Here is an 18,782-nt window from a genome sequence, read left to right as displayed (position 1 = left end):
CCTTTACTTCATTCGTTCTCCTGTGAAATGGATCCCCAAAAAAGAAACCCTGTTCTTGGAAGTGCTGTTTTTTTCTGACATTTTTCTATTTCAAAGTGGAGCCTTGGGACGTAGAGAAAAAAAGGTTAAAAATACGAAAAAGAAACAAATCACTTAATAAAGCAACACCGAGAAGTCGCAAAGTGGCCAGATTGGTTTTATTCATGCCCAAACACATTCGCTCCACTTTACAGAGTTTGCCTGTGAAGCGTTACTTTAGTTTTCTTGTCTTTTTTTGAACAAGGTTGTCCCTACCCCTGTGTGCAGAAGTGCATCGTTCCTGGAGGTACTGCAATACCTGGTTGATGCGCGGATTGGAAAATGTTTAATGTGATCCTTATCAGCTGTTTTCCATATTTTAGCTTCTAAAATGTGTACAACGGCTCTGTGTTCATGGATATGGTCGTTTTTTAACCATACTGTTTAAGTTTTGTAAGAATATAAGCAATGGACATTGAAACAGGTTCCTTAAGGCCCTGTAATTACATGCTTAATTCTTCAGACAAAAACAGTCACTGATTTCTGTGTGTAAACGCCTTAAGGTAAACCATGTTGTTCCTGCTTACACTTAATATGCTTTACCCCCTTCCGTACGTCGGCCAACGGCCATCGCTAGTACTCCCTTCATATTGCGGCGCACGTCCGTTGGCCGATGCGGCCCAGCCCACTCCTTTAAACTGCCGCACCACAGCGGAATTGCCACAGTGGTTAAGCGCTTACTTAATCTTGCATTCCCTATGAGTGTTTGCTTTTTCCTGGATGTTGTTACTTTATTATTTTTCCGGGAAGCATATTACTCTAGTCTAGTACTTAATTTGAATTGAGTCGCATCAAAGTGTTTATAGCCAGGCTCAATTGGGTTCTAGCTGAAAGCAGTGCGACTTTCTCTCAGCGGAGTGGTTTGGTGGTCAGTGGGGGGAGAGGACGTGGCACTATGGCTAAAGCTGCCGAATTTGGAGCTGGGGAACCAGGTTCAGCCTTAATGTCCAGTCCACCAGACTACTCTCCTGAGGGAGCACATTCCCATGCTAGACCTTAGAAGCCCTGGTGTCTTAGCATCAGCAGGTGGACCCTAGCAGTGGCAAATGGGCGTTAATCTTGAAGACCTGCCCACCACAATCCATACTGAAGTTCACCTCCAGTCTTGAGGGCAGGCCTATGAAGCAGTGCACCCTGGAGCAGAAGTGACACCTAGAGCAACAGGGACTTTGTCACTAAGGTCACAGGAACCTTGAGGCCAGTCCGCCTCATCCTTTGGTACCTCAATTGGCCTTGTTTCAGCTGTAGTAGTGCAACTCACCAGATATCGTCAATGCAGGATTAACACGCACAACAAACTAAGGGGTTTATTCACAAGCCCCTTGCTTTGCCTGTATGTCACTTTTTCCCCATGTTAAAAGTGAAACTTCACGGTCTCTTTGCTTCATGCTCAGGCACTTTTAACATGCTGCCTGCTTTGGGTGAATTGGAATTATGCAGCAATGGAGGACACATTTATGTGGCAGTGTTGACAAAATCATGCAGCAAAAAAAAGGCTGCAGCGTAATGCAGTACATTTACTGATACTTTATTATTTTGACATTTTTACACATGCGAAGTCTCTGCAAAGATGTTGGCTAATTATTGCCAGAGTCTCATACAAATGCAGTAGCGAGAAAGGTGACCAGTCAACCTTTGCAAAGTGCCCTCAACTTCGCAGCAACACAAGTTACATTTTTTAGTAACTTTTGGTCCGTTTGGGCTACTTGCAGTTTATTAGGTAAAATAATCAGATTATGCAACTGATAATATATTATGAAGCAAATATGGCAGAGCCTTAATTATGTGGAAATCATTGTCAAACTAGGATATTTTGCCATTCATGTTTGAACTGCTCTTGTGGAAAAAGGGAGGAGAAGTGCTCTTGACAGAAATTGCGTGGCTTGGAGACAAATGTCTTGTGATTCTACTTTTAATTGTATTTGGGACATTCTGTGATTGGAAACGTATCCCACTTTGTGAATGTGTTTTAATTTCAATAACTCCTATTAAACCTTAAATAAACAGGTGTACCCATTGATTTAATTAATTAACATAAAAAGCTGTAACCGGTCAGTGAAATGCCAAACCAATACTAATAATTGGGTTGTTTTGCTCTTTCTGGCCACACCTCTGACACCGCCCACGGACCCAATTTTCAGGTTATCCCGCCCTCTGATTCTCCTCCCACATTTATTCTACTTTTCCCCCCCCACTTCGGCCACTGGTCTTAAGTTGGTTTGGCACAGTGGTTAGACATCTTTCTCTGTTCTTTCTTGAATCTCATCTAACTGGCCGTACACGCTGCAACAATGTAACCAACTTTTATGTATTTTCATAATAGCATGTGACTCGTTTCCAGCCTTATTAAGTTCCACAGGCTAGTTACAGGTTACCAGAGACTTTGGGACTCCATGTTGGACGCTAAACCTGGGAGAGTAAAAACATTTTTTTTAAGGAATTTTGCCGCTTGATCAGTATCTAGGGAACTGTTTGCCTACTGCTGTCTTCCTGGCAGTGACTGTAATCCTAAAGACCTCATGCTGCCGGCAGGCCCTCTCTAGACAGTGGGGTACTTATGATGAAGGGGCAGATGCACCTTTTTTAAAGCGATGCCTGATATAAAGTAGCTTTTCCAATGGATACGTCTTCATGCAGATTCCCACCTGATGAACATATGCAGGTGCTAGACTGATTCTCCAAGTAGAAGCTTTTCAGCACCGCCAGGTGTGACATGTAACTTCTGGGACAGACCGAGCCACAACTGCAGTAACAACATCGGCCTTTATAGGGCACTGCCTAGCTCGCTGGCTTCAGTTCTTATTTTTCTTCACCTTACAGACGTGCCCAGAGCTCTCATTTAGTTTTTACAGACGGTGTTATATTTCCATGAAACTTGTTTAGGAGACAACTGTCAATGTCACCCCCTCTGGTGTTTGGGTTTAAGCACTGTTTACATGGCGTAAATGTCAAACCTGGACATCCACTTACAGCAATCTCTTTATAGTGCCTTGGGCTGGATTGTGATCCCTCAAATGTAATTTCTTCGTCTCCATGCTTCAAAAGGATCCTCTGAAATGCACAAGAAGAACTATAGGAATGACAAATCTTCCTTTTCATTATCCAGGAAATGCCCCATCCTCTGGATATTTGAGAGATTTGACAATGCTGTTCTGTGGCACCAGCCTCTTCATCTGAGCCAATTTTGGTTATTAAGAAGCTTTATCTGGAGTTCCTACTCTATCCCTGATCACTCTTGGGTAGATGCTTTTCGGGATGCACATTTTTAGGGTTCCCCTTCCACTCTGGGTTCCTTTTGACTCCAACAAGTGGGTCTAAAACTTAGGGCTTGATGGTTCTGGCACTGATGCCACCGGAATCCATGTCTTCAGACATTGACCACACCACCACTTCTGTGGAAGCTATCTCAGTCCAAGAAATCTTCCTCAGTACTGCATTGGTGTTTGAGGCTGATCAACTTCTTATCCCTTATACCGACTGTGATTTACTTTGCTCTTCAAACTAAAAGTGGCCCTGATATGTCTTCATAAGGGGATATTTGCTGTACACCACTCTGCAGGAAAGTCTCTTCTTCTTTAGACATCCAACACCTAAAGCACTGCTTGCACCTCATCGCGACTGGTAGGTCGAGTGCCTACCTGAGGTTCAACCCAAACAGACTGAATTCTTGTTATTTGCCAAGAACAATAAACAAGATCAGGTACAAACCTGTTTCAGTGACATGAGGCTTGACAGCTTTGAAACCCATTGTTCACTGATTGTCAAGTCACTTTGATTGGCCATGGACACCAGCCTCACCATCAAGGAACACATTCTCAAAATAAAGACGGCCTGGTACCAGCTCTTCTAAAGAAAGTCAGGCCATTGCATCCAGGAAGTGACTTCAGAACTGATGTTCTAGCACTCCTACTCTTGCATGTTAATGGTGGTAATACCCTACTCCATTGCCTCCCAGACGCCACACTCGCACCACTTATGGGCTCCCTACACGCTGCAGCACGTCTCATCCAGAACCTGGAGAAATATAACATCACCCCATCCTGATGGAACTCCATTGACTCCCCTTGTCAGCCTGCACCTTCTTCAAAACCAGCAGAATCATTTACAGCATTATCATGACCACTACCCCTACTTATCTTGCAGACAAGCTCACTACCTCTGGTGGAACTCTGTGCACCCCCAGCCAGGGCACGATCAGACTGCAAACTTTAGAATGTAAAATACAAAAAAAACCAAAAAACTGCCTTTTTCATCCATGCACCCAAGATCTGGAAAAACATCCCCATATCCATCTGGAACGCCACATTGCTGCTGTAATTTAGGAAAAAATTGAAGACTCTTCAAAGAACACTACACACAATGCATTAACCGTTCTCAGCCCTGCTCCATCTATCGTACTCATTGCCTTTATGATTGACTTTGACTGTATACAGTCTTCAGCAGTTTTTTGGATATGTTTGCTCTATAGAAGTACCATATTCATGCATCCATACGTTGAACACCAATACAATGATAGTTAGAATAACAGAATGGATTCCATAACCCTGCCAATACAGCCTCATAAGGTTGTTAATGGGTCCTCCCCCACAAACACCTTATCATTGGACTCCTCACCCAGAATGATGATACATCTGTGTGAGCGCAATCAATGGTCTTGGAGCTCTTGATTAATGTAGGGATAAATAGTATAAAATTATCTTGGGTGTCACCATGTAAATTAATGTTAACTAAATTCATTCTGTTAAGATTAAAAACACTTTGGTACCATAGTAGTACTATTCCTGAAGGCTGAAGGGTAATAATAGCCATTGCGTCACCAATCTAGTGTACATGTTACTGCCATCATATATGTATATTTGGTTGTATGGATCAAGCAGCCTGTGTCAGGACCAAGGTAGCCCTAAACAATATATCCGGAAGCCTGTTGTGATTCACAAGTTGTATTTTTGTTCTGTCAAACATGTATGTTATGCACACATGCAAACATACATACTTGGGAAGGCACATTGGTGATTTGAACAGCAGGGTAAAAGTCATTAGAAAATCATTGAAAAGGTCATTATGCACTAGGTGAAGCACACTGGTGTAAGGCACATGTTGTCGTTGCACTGCATAATTTCAGACGTGATGGCGTTCCCAGCACTGTCGTCCGAATACCTTTGGTGCAAACTACTACATGCTAGGTTCTACCACATGGTATGGGACTGCCCGATGCTAAATCCAGTCTGGCAAACGGTTATTGGCGTGCTGGCTGAACTTGCAGCACACATTCTTGCGCGAACACCTGAATCCTGTCTGCTGGGGCTACGTCCTCGTCTGAAGAGTGATAGACAGCTTCACAGACTCATTGGCCTTGCCCTTGTCCTATTTAAAAGACCGGTGGTAAGGGCTTGGAAGGCATCTGCACCCCTAATCTCGGACGTCGGCTAACCATGCCACTAACATGGGCACGAACGAAGGCCAACACCCTCAAGTTGCTTCGCATAAAGGGGGACTCATGCAATGGAGGGGAATGTTGTGAGACCTTTCTGATTAATGTTGAAGCAAAAAGCGAGGTACAACCACTCGGAACCACATCTGCACTCCCCAACCATAAATCATGCCACCAGGATAGTAGTTATGTGACATTGGGAGATGAAGGCGCCCAGAGGAACTCTGTGACCCGTGGGAACTATACCAGCATATACCTCACCCTGTCAACACCGTCTTTTTCTGGGTTGTACCAGAGGATTTCACCAAACACACTCCAAAGGAACAAGTGAGGTGGCGTAAAGCAAGAGTGAGACATGCCCTTCTAGGCAAGAGAACGGGTCAGCTGTAGGACATACCAATAACTTACTGAGATGAGCCAGGTGCAGCTATTATGTGTTATGACTTATCACCAGTATGCGGACTAGCACTTGATCTTTACTGAAACCATTTGTGTTTCCATTTTAACCATTTTCCGGATGCAGCTTTTAGTACATAACTTTCATTTTGTAGAATGACCTTTAGTCTGTTGACAGCAGTTGCTGGTAGTGTGTCAGTAACCGGTTTGTATTTGTTTGCTTTGCTTGCCCCACATAACTTTCATTTTGTAGAATGACCTTTAGTCTGTTGACAGCAGTTGCTGGTAGTGTGTCAGTAACCGGTTTGTATTTGTTTGCTTTGCTTGCCCCAAGAATAACAGATATCATCCTTAGTGTCTGGTCTAACCATATTAATTATCTCATACCTCCATGACCCATGACTGTTAGAAGAGATCTCCAACCTGCAGAAAATATGTATAGCCAGAAAATTCAAGACATCTTGTAGACTCACAAAAGTGCATCTAAGAAGAGCAGACTGCTGTTTCTAAACTACTTACCTGTAGTCCCAAGTGGTCCCATTTATCAGTTGTGGAGCATATTGATACTGTCAACACATGATTTTCTCATGAAGTTCATAACACCATCAGTAAATGCACACCCTTCAAGGTGTCTCTGTATCATAACTTGATGGTCGATGACTCTTACGATCCAATTGTGTGGCAGTGCTAATGTTTTAATGGGTAGCCAAGAGAGGAAGAACCTATTATTTAATTTATATTTTTGATTAAGTAGTACCCCAGATATTCGTTTAAGGTCTTGAACATTTTAAATAAAATTAAAGCAAATTGAAAACGTCATCATTGTATTTTTTTACTTGTGTATTTTTATTGACTACCCATTTGTGAAATAAGATGGAAGAATATACCAACTAGCTAGTGCACGCTTGGGGGGGAGGAGGGGGGGGGGGGGAGGTTGGATAGATTGATTTTAAGGGATATTCTACAATAGCCTTCCAGTCAGTTTTTGAACCTTCTGCACTATCCATTTTGTACGTTCCATGTATTCCCGTGCATGTGGGCTGAAATATATTTCATGGTTCTATTATCATGGCTTATCCATGTGAGGGATAGGTGGTACAGATCAGGCTTTCTAGCAGCTCCCACATACCTCTCCAGAATTCATACCAAAAATAACTCTTTAATTAGCGATCATTTTGTTGTTGTGTCTCTCATCTGAAGCAGTATCCTTTGGCACTGATCATTTGTGTAGGAAGATGGCTTTTAGTATTTCGCATGATTGTAAATGAGCTCTCATTGATTGTTGTTGAACAAACTAACGTTAATGGAAACTATATAGGAAGCTTTTTTGGACATGGTGCTCAGAATGATGGAATACGGATAGTACATTTCCTTTTGGGTGTTTCTGATACTGAGGTTCTTCGTGGTGTACTGCCCCTGATTCTACGACTGTACTGGCACTGCTGGTGCGTATTGGATCCTAAAATGGAATTATAATGTTGGTATTTTCTCCAGAAACTACTGGGCTGGATTGGGCAAAACATGTATGAAAACCACGCACTAAAGCTTAATTTTTTCAGGATGAAATCTGATTATCTGTTTGTTCATTTCCATATTTTATTTGTATCTTGACTTATTTTGAAAGCATATTTAACACACTGTCCCTTATTTTAAAGGTTCACCAATAACTGGGAGCATACCTGTTGGGGATGATGCTTTTAAACAAAATACACCCGAAACATTGTCAGAGGAGGAGCAGGAAGAGCTTAGAAAGGAGTTAGAAAAGGTAAAAAAAAGTTTCACTGAAATATCATGTTAAATCGTAAATCGTTTTAGAACCTAATCTTCATTTATTTTTTCTTCTGCGAAAAATTAATACTTACACTTTATCTGTTTGTTTTCATGAACCCAATGTGAGCTGCGTTATTTTGCTCACTTTTATTCATCCACAAATTGTCACTTTGTGTGCTGTTAGTAAGGTAATCTTCCTGAGGGCTACCATGGTATTCATGCTAAGGGCTGGTGAGAAGAGTTATGCTACAGGTAGATGGTTTAGCATTAATGGCTCTCTAAAGGATTCTTGAAATAGATTTATATTATAGACTTGCCAGTCGTAGGTATGGGCAAGATCAACTTCCCAGAAGAAGTGGGTTTTTGATGTACTATTATCTTTGTTGCAGTTTGAAAAGCCTTCAGGCCATTTAACCGCTACCTGACGCGCACAGCTTAGTTTCTTCCACATAAATTACCTCTAGGTCTTTTCAGAGTGATTTAAATGTAGCATTTCCCAATTTAAGTCCTACTGGAACTTTTGCTGTCTTCCACAGCAAAAAACATTAACAGAACCTTACTCAAAATATTACCTTTTTGAAGTTTGTTTATTATATTCAGTAGTTTTTAAGATATTTGTCTAACAAAACGTTGATGGGTGGGTTTTGACAGATACAGCTCTTTATGCTGTTTTTGAATAGTTTAAGAGTACCCACCATGTGAATGGCTTCTGTGACTTACAAATTCTACCCTGGCTGCCACTCCTTGATGTGAGCTATTCAGGAATGCTTCTCCAATTGTCAGTCATACACAAAGAGAGTTATCAGTCTTCTGAGTGCAATGTGGTTTTGTCCCTGGCCGCAATACAGCCATGAACCTCAGGCGATTAGCCCAGCTTATGCTCGGTGACCGTGTGGACACGAGCTCCTAAGGCTGCATATCCCTGGACTTGAAACAAGCATTTGATTCCCTTAGATGGGACTATATGTTCGACACACTGTCGAAATTTGGGATTCCACCCGAATTCCTCGCTTGGGTCAGATTGCTGTATACCGCCCCCACAGCTAGAGTGCGCACCTCAGGCCATATATCAGCTCCTATAGCTATAGCACGGGGCACCAGACAAGGATGCCCACTTTCCCCCCTCCTCTTCGTCCTTGCCCTTGAACCGATGCTCTGTAGGCTCCGCCAAATGGCCCCCCGATATGGCATTCTACGACATGGGACGGCACATATAGTGTCCGCTTACGCGGATGATATTATCTTATATTTCCGGGACTTGAGGGGCGACTTGAGCCCTGTTGCCCAGGTCTTTGAGGACTTTAGGTCGATCTCAGGCCTGACCATAAGCGAAACCAAATCATATGGATTTACATTTGCAGCAGCTGATCTGGCTACTCCGCTACCCTTCGCCCCCCACGAGTTCCGGATAGCTGAAACCACCTTCAGATATCTGGGGATGCAGATCTACAGGGAAGCCGACAAGATGCTCGACGGTAACCTTGGGAGGGCCATCAGAGCACTGAAATCGCAGATACAGTTTTGGCTCACACTACCACTTTCTATACCCGGCCGAGTGGCGATATCCAAGATGGTGATGCTCCCCCGCCTTCTCTACCACTTCACTAATTTACCACACCTGATCCCGGCAGCAACCTTTAAGACCCTAGACACTCTACTCACTGAACTTGTGTGGGGGCACGGCCGCAGGCGTATAGGTCTGTCCAAGCTGCAGCTCCCCTCTAGCGCCGGTGGCATGGGTTTGCCTGATTTTAGAGCCTACAACTATGCGTGTCAACTACAATGGCTGGCCTTCTGGGTAGCGGGCCGCAATCTTCAGGAGATCAATATGACGGATAGGGAGCATGCATTAAGGAGAATACACACGTTACTTTTGGCCAACTCAGTTATACCGAGGGATGTCCCGTCTCTCCTCAAACTGGCGATAACTTACTGGCGAAAGGCATTAAAGTATACGTCCCCTGGGTCGTCCTACGCACCCACGATCCCGCTATTGGGTATCCCGCTGGCCACGGGGACTCTATCGGCGGACTCGCTGGAACAATGGCATGACGCGGGAGTGTCACACCTAGGTGACCTGTTTGCGGAAGAGCACCTATTGTCCTTTGCTGACTTTAGAACTACCCATGGAGTCCCTGGAGGCACCTTCCTCCTACACTCTGGCCTTCGCCACTATATCACACACAAGTGGTCCCCTAGGGGCCGAGAACCAGCTACAAATCCTCTCATCACAATGCACTATCTGATGGGCACAGGCGCCCATCTGACAAGGTGGCTCACTGCTAGTATTAAGAGGGGTAGGGCTTTCGATCTGTCACCACTCCGGGCAGCATGGGAGGGGGACATTGGTAGGCCCCTGAGGGATAGAGAGTGGGAACGTATCCTTCAGTTTCCCAAAAAAGTAGCTAGGAACCCCAAGTTTAAGTTCATTCAATTGATGCTCCTACACAGAGCCTACCTGACCCCACGCCGTACATATGATGTTTCCTGATGCGAAAAGTAATTGCCCCCGATGTGACACCGAGGACGCAACACTAATACACATGCTTTGGCAATGCCCCAAACTAGGATACTACTGGACCACGGTCCATGAATCGCTCCAGAAAGCGGGCGCTCTGTCCCGATCTCCTACACTGGAATGCACGTTACTGGGGTTGGGGCCCTCACAACGCACCAGAACCGTGGCGGCACGTTTCTCGGACCTGGCCCTGTTGCTGGCGAAGCGTGCCATCACGATGAGGTGGAAGTCACCCAGACCCCCCAACCCTGACCTGTGGAGGGCAGAAGTGGTGCGGTGGGGCAAGGCAGAGGGAGTTGCACTGCAGCGGGAGGAATACAGAGGTCTGAGGAAAACGCCAATTTCACTGGACTGGTTTACTATATTAGGTATGTTTGAAACTGGGGACGACGGAGAGGACGAGGATGCAGGTGCCTCTCCGAATGTAAGATAAATGAGTCCTTAGCCGGACTGACATGCACTGTCACTGACCGTGGTGCGCTATGGAGAGGTGCGAAGGGGCCCCCCAATCGCAATCACTGTAATAGTCTCGTTCCATCTATGTGTACTGACGGATGGAGTCATATGTTGTAATACCGTGAGTGCCCCAGTCTAATGATTGCTCAATCATATGTTTTTGTGAGAGTGTCGGGTGGGTTTGTTGAGGGTGGGGGGAGGGATAGTTTTGATCGGGGTTTATCCATAATGTGGCGGTTCTTGTCACCAACAAAATGAAAAATCAAGACAACTATGCAATTATATGTTCTAAGCAACCTTATGTATGTATTACCCCGTTTCCCACCGGGACTGGACATTTCTGTGACTGCTTTACCTACTATGCTAATAAACAGATTTTCCCAAAAAAAAAAAATCAGTCTTCTGAGTGAGCCCATGCAACAACGGGCAATAATAGAGATTGGTGGGTAAGGATTTGGTGTGAACCTTTCCATAAGTGTGCAGGTCACCTCACTTCAGCATCCTATTTCTTTAACGAGACATTTTATCGGAATTCGCTTTTAGTTTCTCATGCCCGTGCACCAACAGCTGTAAGGAGCTCCGGTTTGGGATGCGCAAAACATGCCCGCATGTGGATACAGAAGAACTTACGCGCACAATGCCATTCTGAAGTCAGGCCCTGTTCAAGTGTGCCGTAGAGAATCCTAAGGTCTCCAGCAGATTTCCTGTTTTTTGTTTTAAGCCTTGCTTCGTGTTTCTGGATCATTGTATCGCAAAATTGAGATTTAGAGCTTCTCTTTAGAATCTTCGTGAACTCTGTGTATTCAAAGGTTGTCAGTTCATTAGAAATCTACTTTTTCAACCTCTGTACACGTAATAGATTTCTAGGGACAAGCAGGACACAACATTTGTTTGTGGAGCATCCGTGAATTCAACAAATAACTACTTCTCTTGATTGAAACCTCTCTCAGCGTTTATCATTTTCCTGGTGCAAATGAGAGGAAGAGTGCGTTTGTTTGTGGCTTGTAGTACATTTTGGTACACTTGAAACATATGAAACAGTCCAAGGAGTCACCAAGTCTCCAGAATAAGTATTCAGCTCCATAAAGAGACAGTGTGAATCAATCGAAGCACTCATTGCAGAGTGGTATTGCCCGAAGTTATATGGAGGGGTGGCTGCACGCCGCACATATGGCGTGCAGGGGCGTAACTTAGTCTGTGAGATTTGGGGGTTGTGAATCTCAAATTTCCCAACAAAAAAAACAGTAGGCCACTGTGAGACTTTGTGAGGTGACCAAGGTTCGGAATGTACTGTTCCCACGAGGAGCAGCATCAGTACTCATTTGCATGAATTGGGCCTCTGGGACAGATTTTGAATTTAGCAGACAAATACTCTGTTGCAACAGTGATGGAGAATCCTGTCTGTCAAACTTAATGACCGCCCACTTGTCAGTAGAAAACTTCATTTGACGGTCCAATGGAGTAGGTGCCATCCGAAGTAAGCGTTCCACCCTATTTAGAGTTGACAGATGGCTTTCTTTTTTTAACTGTCACCAACAGGTGAATCTTGGTGGTAAGTTACAGTAAAAAAAAAAAAAGAAAAATTACCCCAACAGTAGTGTAAGAGGTCATTCGGTTTGTTTATACTTAAAAAACAAACTCTTGCTTTGTGAGTTTGTTTTTAAAAAATAAAAAACTTTGGAAAAGTCATGTTTGATGGAGCCGTCCATTAACATTTCTGCTCATTGACAGGAACCTGCCAATGTATGGAGATGTATGCCAGGCTGGGGGCAATCTCTAAATTTGATGGGTGGAGTAAAGGCAGTAAAGTCCTCTGCCTGCCTTTACTCCGTTTGCCAAATCCTAAATCAAGATCCTTGTCTGGAGTGGCACAGTGAGAGGAAAACAATAGTATGGAATGCAATAATTAGACTATTTAAAAGCGTTCATCCCATCACCTTTTGGGTGTGTGATTCTTAGTAGTATGTCTGGAAACCTGTGACTGATGAGGCATTCCAAACATACTACTGCCAATGTATGGGAATTCTAAAAAGTAGTAGATTTGTATCCTTTCAAGGAGCACTTCTGTGGGTGCAGATTTGGTACTTTTTTGATAAACCAGTCACTAAGAGGCATATTTACATGGAAATGCTATAACGCAGTGTAGCAAGCAAAGTTACTCCTGTGTGATTGTGTCACTTGAGGAGATATCTTTAAAGAAATGGCACAGCTCGTCCCTCTTCATGCGCTGGTACACTAGACTGCTTAGTGGCAACACAAACACGCTTGTGCCATAGTGCTAGGGCTTCGCATTATGGTCAGGATATTGTTTGTGCATGAATGGCTACCTTTCTACACAATAACTGTCCTTGAAGCTTCTTTCTCTTTGTATGTGTGCTGTAGAATGTAGCATACCTGCAAAGGTGAAATAACGAGGAGTAATTAAGAAATTTCTCTTCGTTAAGTCCGTTTCAGGCAGATGCATCATTTTGGCACAAACTCATTTCCACAACTTTTTGTAAATATGATTTTGAGTTAAAATCTGCGTTTGCATCCAAATCTATGGGTGAATGTCATTGTACCACCCATGAAAAATCTACCTGATGCAGAGTAACACAAGGAAGTGTAATACACTGTTACTGAATTTGCTACTAGTCAGTAACTCCTGAGGCGGAAGCCGGGAGGTTTGTGTTTTAAAGTTTTAATTGTTGTTCCCCTTGCCAAAATCCCACGCGTTACTTTGCACAGTTGCTCATTTGCACAGTACTTTCCACTCACCTGAATCTGTCGACTTGGAACAGATCAGGGATGCTAGGCAACACCGGGGACTGCCGCCGAAAACTGCCGCCATCTTGGAGGAATTTCGGAGCGGGCAGCGGGCTAGTTGCTGGGCGCAGCATCCGGATAAAAGACGCCCACTCCCATTGCCCTGTCTAATTTGCTACTAGTCAGTAACTCCTAAGGCGGAAGCCGGAATGTTTGTGTTTTAAAGTTTTAATTGTTGTTCCCCTTGCCGAAATCCCACACGTTACTTTGCACAGTTGCTCATTTGCACAGTACTTTCCACTCACCTGAATCTGTAGACTTGGAACAGATCAGGGACGCTAGGCAACACCGGGGACTGCCGCCGAAAACCGCCGCCATCTTAGAGGAATTTCGGAGCGGGCAGTGGACTAGTTACTGGGCGCAGTGTCAGGATAAATGGATTCCTTTGAAAGTACGTGCATCGGACGCACCGAAGGCGCGCCAATGGTAAGCCCGTCTGCGCCTGGACCGGGCCCAGGGCCGAAGACCCTGCTTCGTCTCCTTCAAACGCCAACCCAGTAGTTATTATTATTATTATTATATTATTATTATGTTTCTTATATAGCGCCAGAATCGACCCCCGAAGGGGTATCTCCGCGCTTGCCTTGGGAACCCGTCCTGGCTTTTCCCTGTGAGATAGCCCCTACAGGGCATCCCCAAGGTGAAAGCCAGGCATCCCGCCGCGGGGGGCCGTTGTGGAGATTAAGCAAGCTTAATGCCCAGAGTTGCAGAGTGTGAACCCATGATTAGGTCAGTCACCGAAACGAGAATTATCGGGTCCATGGACATTTGAGCTCAAGACCCTGCCGCGTCGTGAATTGAACCCTGGTCTTGGGTCTGACCTCTGCTTCAGGGTCTGCCTGCTCTAACCAGTGAGCCACACTTCTCCACAGGCAGAGACACTCCGGCTGCGCACACCTACAATACCGATCAGCCCTTACTCAGGTACAACTTTGAGCAACTACAGGCTCTAAAAATCCCGCAATCAGCGCAATGTTGTAAATTACACTTGGGTAGGCAAAATCGCACCTTGCCCTAATTGTACCTTCTCAGGTGCACCAGAGTGCATGCTTACCGGGAACAGAGAGAATGACAAGAGTGATCTCAGCCAATCCAAAATCAAAACTTTTTCTCTTATCAGCTTAAACTGCAGATCCTTACCTAAACATAAATTCGAGATCTTTAATCTACTAATGGATGATGAGCCTGACGCCCTTTTCCTTACAGAAACCTGGCTCCATGAGAGCTCGGGCCCGGGAATTGCAGTAGCGGTGCCCGACCATTACGCTATAGTAAGGATTGACCGTACTAACAAAACAGGAGGCGGGATTGCTATCCTCTTTAAAAAAGAATACAGTTGTGACCTCACTCACTTGCCGTCTCCCAACTGCGAAGCAGCTATATTCAAGCTTGCCCTCACCCCCAATTTTACGTTCTCTGGCATACTTGTTTATCGTCCACCTGGCCCTGTGACAGCATGGACAGCGGCTCTTCCAGAATTCATTGGTCCCCTAGTTATATAGGCAGCCAACTTTTCCCTCATCGGAGATATTAACTTACATTTAGACAATCCAACTTGCACATCAGCTTCTGAACTTATCTCCGACCTAGCCGCTCTTAACTTAAACCTGCTAAATTCTGGACCCACTCACATTGCAGGTCACCTACTTGACCCTGTTTTCACTAATCTAAAGTAAATCACAGTTTTTCCTGCTCTACCAATCTGTTGATCTGACCACTACCTGATTAGGTTTTCACTTCAAGTAGCCACACAGATGTTTAGGAACATCCCGGATCAATCCAAGCTAATTAGGAATTGGAAAAAGCTAGATATTGATGCTCTGAACACCCTTTTAAATCTGCACACTCCCTGTTCAAAGCAATCTGTTCATTCTCTATCCACAGCAGTACAGAATTGGCTTATGGCAGCAATTAACACCTGCATACCACTGACAATATTAAAGCGCAAAGGCCAGCGACCCCCCCCCCGCCCCATGGTTCACGGAATTATTGAAACTAGAAAAATCTAAATGCAAAACTTTTGAACGTAAATGGAGAAAAAACGATTCACCTGAAACAAAAAAATCGTACAAAAGCAAATACATATCATACGCTCTGTAACAAGGCACGAGCTGACTTTGTGTGCTCCACCATCTTGGAGGCTTTAAATCGATCTAAAACTCTATTTAAGATGGTGAAGGAACTTGCGGGTTCAAAAACCTCACCCACTCCACCAGACTTAAATAAACAGCAATGTGACTTACTGGCCACTTTTTATGTTAACAAAGTGGACAAAATCTACCAAGGAATAGCAATGACACAGAACAGCTGCCTCATCAGCATCTACCTTACTGGACCCCTCTACCCACAACTATCCCTGCAATATTGACATACCTGCCCCTCAGCACCCCAGTAGCACTTTGGATTGCTGGCCCAGACTTAACACCGTCACTCTAACTAAATGACTTAATACCATTAAATCTGGCTCCCCTACCATGCTCAGTACTTAAAAAACTTGACACTGTCACTGGACATTATCACAGACCTTCTTAACACTTCCCTTCAGGAGGAGACTGTGCCAACTGGAAGCATGCTATGACTCATCCCCTACTAAAGAAGGCTGGAACCGACCCAAATCAACCTTCCAATTTCCGGCCTATTTCTCTACTGCCGGTGTTTTCCAAAATTTTGCAAAAACATGTGCATCACACCCTAACTGATTTTGTCACTGCCCAAGACTTGCTGCCCCTTGTCAATCCGGTTTTAGAGCTGGATTTTCAACAGAAACCACCTTACTGGGAGTCCTAGAGAATATTCGCCGCCAGCTGGACAAGGGAGAGACTGTGGCACTTGTACTTCTGGACTTAAGTGCCGCATTCGATACGGTATCACACACAGTATTAATCAACACACTTCACTCTTAAGGTATCCGTGGTCCTGCACTAAATTGGCTTAATTCCTTTCTGAATGAGTGCACTTCAAGTTTTTTCACGTTCCGCCTGTTCGGACACTCATTTCTTTGAACATGATGTACCACAGGGCTCCAAACTCTGTCCGTTATTATTTAATCTGTGCATGAGCCCGTTAGCAAAGGTGGTGGAAGATTCAGGCCTAATGATGTACTCGTATGCAGACGATTCTCAGCTGATTTTTTTTCCCTCTCTGCTGAAAACATTGACACGCCCTCCACACTCAGAAGCGGTCTCATCAAAATCGCGGGTTGGATGCAGGACAACTTCCTCAAATTGAACGGGGAGAAAACGGAAGTCATGATTCTCGGCCAAAACAAAAGCTTGTGGGGTCCTCACCATTGACCGCAGGAAATGGGCATGCTCCCCGTTCCAGTCTTACAGGCCCGTAACCTGGGCATTATTATTGATGACTCCCTCAATATGCACCAGCAAGCTGTAAAAATCTCAGCCACATGTTTTGCCATTATAAAGTGGCTAAAAAAGATTTTCTGGATGCTGCCTGAGTCAACAAAGAAAACTGTAATCCATACCTTAATTACTTCTAGGCTTGATTAAGGCAATGTGCTTTACCTGGGGTCAAAGAAAGCTACTATTCGCAGACTACAGGCAGTCCAAAATTCAGCAGCAAGACTGCTATGCAAAATCCTGAGCACCACTCCCACCACCCTATACATCCGTGACCTTCACTCCTTCTGACCTTAGCATTATCTTAACATCTTAACAATTGCGCTGGGAAACCCTTTGTGGGTAGCTGATGCGCACAATAAATGCAAGAATAATATTAATAATAATTACTTTTTCTTTCAAAGCTATAAGCTGACATTTATGTGACTTTGTAAATACCAAAAAGGATTTTACATTGGGCTGTGCCAAAAATGTGACGCTACCCAAAGTAATATCTTTGAAGATCTGGGCCAACACATATTTAAGTTTCTGATCCAAAAAATAAAAAAGTTAAAACCACCTCCTGAAATCAGGATGCCCAGGAAAATCGACACAGACATAGTAGACCCACCTGTGGGTCCCCAGACCAAACTACCAAGTCAAGAATGTATTTATTTGGGGGGTGTTTACACTCCAAACACCCTCCCAGAAGCTACGTCTCTTGAATGTTGCTAGAGTTGGAAGGAAAGGAGTGTCAAGTATACCCAATCGTCCTGCATGTTTTTCACTTCCTGATCAGATGTTTTTATACACTGACCATAAGGTCAACCCTCTCACCCACATCAGGTGTCCTGCGTGTGATCAGCCTGAAGAGTAGTTGGGTCTCCCTCTTCATATACTTGTACAATCATGAACACCAACCTTTGGCCAGTCATCTTGTCTAAACTTGGTCTGTGTGTTAGGCAGATAGGGAAGCCTTTATGGCGCGCGGAGTTACCTGCTCAATTACCATACTCACCTGGGCTCATAAACATGCACACTTTGAACAGGTAAATCCGGTTTTAACCATTTGCCAATCAGGTTTTATTTTACTTTAGGACTTGCCCCTTTACACATTGACTTACCAATCCTTGTCACTTGTATTATAAGTCCTAAGGGATCAAGAGTGTTAGAATAATAGGTAGAAAAATAACATTTATTTTACCTTCATAAAATAACCGGAGACTCAAAAGTTTAAACACTTTATCCATGCAAAGTCTTAAATGTCATAATCCATATAGAAGCAATTAAAGCCTTTTCAATTAAGAAAATATTAATTAAAGCAATGCTTTGTAAAATATCACAAGACTTCTTTTAAGCATTCGGAGGGAGGGTGAGAAAAGGAAACGATACAATGACATACCCACACAGATTTATATTTACCTAGAATGGTGTGAAAGACCAACCCTGGCCACAGGTTGGGACAAAGGTAACAGGACTCCCAATAGTTCAGGTGCCAACAGGATAAGACGGGCACAGACCAGAACCAAGAGAGGTGCGGATCAATATGGATCAGGAAAGGACAGATGTAGGTCAGGACAGGTACCCTCAGCTAAAGTGCAACGCCAGCGTCACAACCATCTCTGCGATTAACAGTCGGACCCAGATTGGGTTATTGATTCTTCTCCCTTGGACACCGATTGGGTTATCGAACTTTGACAGAGTGATCCACCAGCACCTCTGCTCACGATTTTCCGACATCGTGCTCCGCCAGTACTTCACCACTCGATCTCCTATAGCGTGCGTTGGGTCAGTGACAGGTCAGCTATTCGGAGAAGTCGGACAATCTAACTAGCTAAACCTACCTTAGTTATACAATTTTCCAGGGCAATGTACCACCCCCCAGTGTTGCAAATGTGTGTATTCCCTTAGTTTGATTGGTCAAAAGAAGAGGAGAGGTCATCACACCATACCAGTATGAGATCATTTTCATTCATTAATAATCAATGTTCCC

General features: G+C 44.1%; 1 protein-coding gene across 3 annotated transcripts in view; it reads left to right on the top strand.

Annotated features, from left to right (window-relative positions):
* TPD52 (tumor protein D52) overlaps positions 1–18,782 on the top strand; it is a 374,408-nt gene that overhangs the window by 258,862 nt on the left and 96,764 nt on the right. For all 3 annotated transcript variants that reach the window (XM_086965920.1, XM_086965918.1, XM_086965919.1), the window contains exon 2: positions 7,561–7,670. In XM_086965920.1, coding sequence (XP_086822046.1) covers positions 7,561–7,670 — 110 coding nt within the window. The remainder of the gene's footprint in view (positions 1–7,560; positions 7,671–18,782) is intronic.

This window comes from Lissotriton vulgaris, chromosome 4_1 (assembly GCF_964263255.1).
Source record: "Lissotriton vulgaris chromosome 4_1, aLisVul1.2, whole genome shotgun sequence".
Taxonomy (NCBI): Eukaryota; Metazoa; Chordata; class Amphibia; order Caudata; family Salamandridae; genus Lissotriton; species Lissotriton vulgaris.
This window is presented reverse-complemented; position numbering and strand designations above follow the sequence as displayed.